Source organism: Sinocyclocheilus rhinocerous, unplaced genomic scaffold (genome assembly GCF_001515625.1).
Source record: "Sinocyclocheilus rhinocerous isolate Xijiao unplaced genomic scaffold, SAMN03320098_v1.1 scaffold5585, whole genome shotgun sequence".
Classification (NCBI taxonomy): Eukaryota; Metazoa; Chordata; class Actinopteri; order Cypriniformes; family Cyprinidae; genus Sinocyclocheilus; species Sinocyclocheilus rhinocerous.
Genome location: NW_015644340.1, coordinates 226740 through 232739, shown reverse-complemented (window position 1 = coordinate 232739; position 6000 = coordinate 226740). Strand labels below are relative to the sequence as shown.

General features: G+C 39.9%; 1 protein-coding gene across 1 annotated transcript in view; it reads left to right on the top strand.

Moving 5' to 3' along the window:
• The first annotated feature begins 4106 nt into the window (after positions 1–4106).
• Positions 4107–6000, top strand: part of LOC107758131 (EMAP like 4) — a 53137-nt gene continuing 51243 nt past the window's right edge. The window contains exon 1 of the mRNA XM_016575800.1: positions 4107–4167. Coding sequence (XP_016431286.1) covers positions 4107–4167 — 61 coding nt within the window. The remainder of the gene's footprint in view (positions 4168–6000) is intronic.

Below are 6000 nucleotides of genomic sequence, written 5' to 3'. Positions count from 1 at the left end.
TTTTTTTTTTTTCATATCGCAATATATATCGCAGAAAAATAAAATCTTGCAATGTGAATTTTTTCCAGTATCGTGCAGCCCTACTTTTATGGTTTTATATACAGCTCATATAGCTGTGCGATATTGACATTTTTGAAATATCGCAAATGTACAAATCATCATATGCATATTGTGATGACTTACAATAACCGGATGATTACTGATTGCTTATTTTAATACTTCAAAAAGTTATGAAAAGTCAAAGTTTTAAATAGCAATAAAATTATTAAAATAGAAGTCAAAGTTTTAAATTCAATACAAATAGCAGATAATAGACTGGGCATGCAACTGTATAAATATAAATTAAATGGATTGCATTGATTATTTCACGATTAAACAAACAAACAAACATTATTTACATTATATTTGTACTATTTTTTTACAAATGAGGACGTTCCCAAAATGAGGATTCAGCTCACTTCAGAGTACAAATTTGTCCTCAAAATATGGTTCGGTAGCTACACACACACATACACACACATGCAGGTTCTATTACAACCCGTCTGCTTGTATTTGGTGCTGGAGTTGATGTATGTTAGGCGAGATTCCAGCTCAGACAATTTTCACAGATGGACAACTGCTGTCTGCTGTGTGTGTGTGTTTGTGTAGGATGTGTTAGTGTGTTTAAGTTTATGTAGCGGTCAGAGGGTAGTTTGAAATTGTGCAATTGATATCTAAACCTTGTGAGCATGTGAATAGGAACTACTCGCTGTTCCTCTTATATTTCCCTTGACGTCTGCACAGATATAAATGACTTTAAAATATACATATACCATGAGGATATCACCAAAAAAGCTACCATGGTATTACCATTAGGTTTTTGGCCACAGTACGTGTTTTTGGACATCCATTCCTTAGATGCTAATTCTGTAGCTTTCTTTGAAGGACTTTGGAGTACCATGGTATTATGAATATGGTATTACCATCTGATACCATCATTGTGACGTGGTTCTGCCTAATTATTTGCTGATACAGTGCTGATAGCGATATCTAGAGATCAGGGTGTCTAAAGGCCAGTCTAGTAGTGATATGAGTATTAAACGAAGCATGCCAAAAACAAGTCTTACGAGCATGCAGTCTGGCCACGTGACATGGGATTGTCCCGCACCGAGTCTAGAATCTCACTGGAGTTGTGCGAATGAGCGTATGTTGGGCTGTTGTCCGAGGTTTGCACATCTTGTATGCGAGATAATATCGGTTGCATTCTGAGGTGATGTGTGTTAGGTTGGAGGTGTGTGTGCATTTAGGTGTACGTGCTGAAGGGGTGGGGGTGAAAACTAAGGAATGTGACGAGCTATTGTGAAATATGACATGTGCGTAGGCCTTCCTTCCTCTTAGCCCGCAAGGAATCATGGGTAGAAGTGTGGAAAAGGGCGCGTTTATACTCCATTTAGGGGTACCCCATTCTGGAGAAACGTCACAGCGCTGATATATTTGGTGGAGGTTACCTGGGGATACTGCGTCACCTTCCAACCCTCCCTTTCTCTTTCTATTTAGCACGCTCCCTCTGCCCTCGTTTTTTCCGTATGCACTGCCAGTATCAAACAACCTCCCAAAGCGATTTCCTCTAAAAGAAATGCATTGTATTATAAACGTTTGCCCTCTCCATATTTCCGTGGGCTGCTGAGATAAGATGGTTTGAGAGGAAGGACCTGCAGACAGGGAGGAAACCGCAGGCAGAGAAAGCAAATGAAATATTGCGTCGTTGCGCAGCCCTCCAGACTTTGGATTTTATTGACTACTTCCTGCAACCTTGAGATGTTTGCTTTTAGTTTCTTGGTCAATTTTTGACTAAGATAAAGCAGTTGAACAACGTTAGCGTGAGTGGACTTGTAGTTGGTGGATATGTACACCCCCAATGGTGTATTTGTGGTAACTTGGGAATGTTTACTTATGTTCAGGTTCCTTAGTTCAGTGGCTCACAACTGGTTTTATTCATTTAAAGATAATGGGCTTCACATTTTGCAGGCAAAAAAAAGCTGTTTTTTATTGTCAATAGTGTATTGTTGTATGAAGCACAGCTCATATGGAAGACACATTCAAGCAGCTTTCTGTTAGTCCTGTTGCAAAATCTGTGTAGGGAAATCTTTCACCCTCCACAAAATCCCCAATCGCATGGATTTCTATAGAAAAATCATATCACCGTTATTGAAAAAAATTATATCGCGATACATATTGATATTGAATTATTGTCCAGCCCTAATAGAAATTACTGGATTTAGCAAGCAAAAATTCAGCAAAACTTGTTCCCCCATGTAAACTTTGCATTAGTTCAACTTTTGCGTTCTCTCTCTCCAAAGCTCTGCTTTTACCCAAGACAAGTTTTGTATGCTTGCAAAAGCATTGACATACAGATTTTACTTACAAAGTATGTTATTTCCATCATCAGTTTTAGAGTCATTTTTCGGGGGAATGCAAACCTTTTGTGAGAATAGGACAAACTTTACTTAACTGGTTTAAAATGGTTAATTCTCAGTTGTAGCATGAGATTAGCAATATCATTGCCAATCTTCTGAAAGAGCAACTCCATATTAGTGCCTCAGGTATGTTCTTCCACAGAAGATTTCTTCAGACTAGAAACTCTGTTTGGCTACTTTGCCTCAAAAACCGCCCAACTTATAGAAAGCTTTAGTGATTACTATGGAGAGAGGAATTCACTAATAATTCTGCTTGCTGATAGGGTTGGGCGATGTGTACATAATTGGCATAGGATGATGTCTACAGTGAAACATCGCGATGGACGATGACATCGGCGGGGGCGAGTGGGTGGAGGGGTGTGGGGGAAGAGTTAGGGGTGTGCCCAAAGCGTGAATCCTTATAAGGGAAAACACGATTCCTAACACCGTGTCTACACCGGACGCGAGCGGCGTGGCGCAACAAAATACTATAGAACCACTGATCTATAACAGAGATTTATTATATATAGATCAGTCTATAGAACTTATTATAATCAGTGATGCTGTCTACACTGGATGCGGCACAACACGACAAATCCTCGAAAGTAAACTGCTGCTGCGTTCTATTTATGACGTGCTGACACAAATTTCAAATGATTTAAATGAACAGTGTTGTCGCGTCCAGTTAGTGTTGACAAGTCCACGGTTTTCCCACGGAATTGGGCTACTTTAATACTGAGAGATGACTGAGGACGATGGCGAATGATTTACAGATCCTCAGTACCACTGACAAACATATAATCTTGTAAAATGTGTGACAAGTACTGCCGCTCCATAGTATAAACGGAGTACGTGCGATTGCGAATCTCGAAAGTGAAACTAAAAGCGATCGTGCATTCAAAAGCACGATGCCAGTTTCAATGCCAGGTATAATAGCGGCTCCCTGACGCCGAAATATGTAGTATAATTACCCAATTATATAATTGCAAGGAAAAATATTGAAATATATATTTTCCTCCCATCTCGTATTTATTCCCTTTAGGGGTTCCGCCTACACGTCATTTTCTTTCCGAACACGGTATTGCGATGCGGGCGGGGAATGGGGGGGGTCACGATGGTCTACCAGCCATCGGCGATGGACGATGGCATCGTCTATCGGCCCAACCCTACTTGCTGATTACATTGATTATTTGCACATGCTATCTTCTTTGATTTAACATCATGAAATGATATGTAAATGCAGGTATTGTTATGAACATAACCACAAAATTATTGCTAACCCCAAATGGCATATATCATTTAATGAATTACTGCTGCCATTATCAATCTAAAATGTACAAACATAATTTTCTATTTTCTACAATAAATTCAGTTTTACCACTGGCTTTTCATGCTTTTCATAGCATCAAATATTCACATGATTATTCATAATCTGGCCTTCAGATGTCAAGACTTTAAAAAGGAAATAAAGAAAAGAAACGGCACAACTATGAAGATGATTCATTTTTAATGGTAGTATTTGCGATTCACTGAGGCAGGAATGAGAGGTTTGATATGCGACTAGGCTAAATATCGATCAGTAGTTTTGCACTCGCTTGGCATCTCTGACTCACGGCAGGCAATGGCTTAGGGCTTCAGGAGTTTGATTGCGGTTGAATCGTTACTCTCACCATGGCTGCAGTTGCCAGATTGGACCGATTGATCTTTGTGCTAACAGCTAACTGTAAAGCGGGTTAGCTCAGCTGTTGGCCTAGCATCTAGTTAATGTACTTGGCTTCATGTCTAATAATGGACTCTGGGTTAGAGTGCACAGAGGGTCCCTTTGTTGGCTTGTTTGACGTGTTTTGTTTGGGTATTTACCCACTGACTTCCTGTTAGGAGGTTGTGGGTCGGTCTGTGTGAGTGTGTGCCAGGGCATTCCTGATCCTCCTCTCCATCGTCACACGGAGCTCTGCAGTGACCTTAAGACTGCAGGCACCCTTATCATTAGCGCTATGTGGGGAATTTGCCGGTTTTTCAAGAGTTGGACGTGCGGTGTGGTAATAAGCTTCTCGTATTTGTGCCCATGTGTTTTGTTTGTGAATTCTGTGTGGGTGAGAGTGTGAGTACTTTCAGTGATTTATTAGTAGTGTAAAAATGTCCTATGGTTTGGTTTCAAGCTTGGATCGGAGATGTGTTGGTGTGTGAGAGTTTGAGTTGTTATATGGTATTTTATGCCCCTTAAGCTAGCTAACCGCAGCTCAGAATGCAGGGCCCCTTCGATCAGGGAACCAGTCCAGCAATCAAAATCCCAACCACAGTAACGCCTGGCAGCTGACTGCAGTCCTGCAGCACCATCCAATGCCCCCCATCCAGAACCCAACACTAATGTCCTCTAATGTGCTGCAGCACCAGTAACACTGCTAAACTTCTGCTGCAAAGAAATGCACTTAGAGTGAAAGTTCAGCCAAAAATGAAAAATCTCCCCTTTTGTTGTTCTAAATAACTTTATTTCTTCTGTGAAACATCAGATAAGATACTTTGAGAAATGTCTATTTTTTTTTTGTCCGTACACAGTCAAAACTGTTTGGTTACCAAGATTCTTCAAAATATTCCACAGAAGAAAGGTTTGAAAAACATGAGGGTGAGTAAATAGGTTTGGGTATCGAGAACGGGTTTGGTTTTAGAATTGGTTCCAAATTTCAAAGAACCGTGGATTCAATGAGACACATTTCGATTCTGCTTATTGATTTGTGTGTGCATTTTAATGTGATTTTAAACAATTCAAGTGAAAGACGACATGAAGGTGAACTCAATTTGGTACTGACTTTCTGTTATCTGTGCTGCGCACACATCCAAAGCATGCATGCAAAAAGCTGTCTCTTGTATAGTGTGAAAATTCTGAATTCTGTTCTCTTTCACATCTTCTTGCATTTAACAAATACACACACAATTAGCTCAAAATGTCCTCAGTTGTAAATACAGTTGTTGTTTTTTTCTTAAGTGAACATAAACAGTTGAGAAAAAAAAAAAAGCGTGTACCAGTATATTGGAGCCTTGCATTAGGTCTTAAAGTGACAGCAGCCTGTATACCTGCTGCTGTTTGTGCCAATTATGTTAATCTAAGAACAAAAGAAAAATAAAACCATTCACTGATTTTGACGCAATAACTTTTGTAACTTTTAAGGGGACAAAACACACACAGTTTCTGCCAATCTCATGTTAATCTTGAGTACCTATAGAGTAGTACTGCATCCTTCATATCTCCAAAAAGTCTTTAGTTTTATCATATTTATAAAAGAAAGATACAGCTATACGATTCTCTCCGTAAACAGCCGAGCTCCAGGAGGCGCCATGGGCGGAGCTAACGATTGACGAGCACTTGAGCTCCGATTGGCAAAAAAACACAGACATTTGATGTAGTTTCACGTACCGTCTGCAGTTCTGAACCGGGATTTTTATAGCGGAGACTGCTCCATCTTTCAGTATCAAACGATGTGCAAATACAGTGTCGAACTGAGCCTTGTTTATAAAACGTTCGTCAACAAACACACTTGTGAAACTCTGTTGCTGACCCGGAAAAACA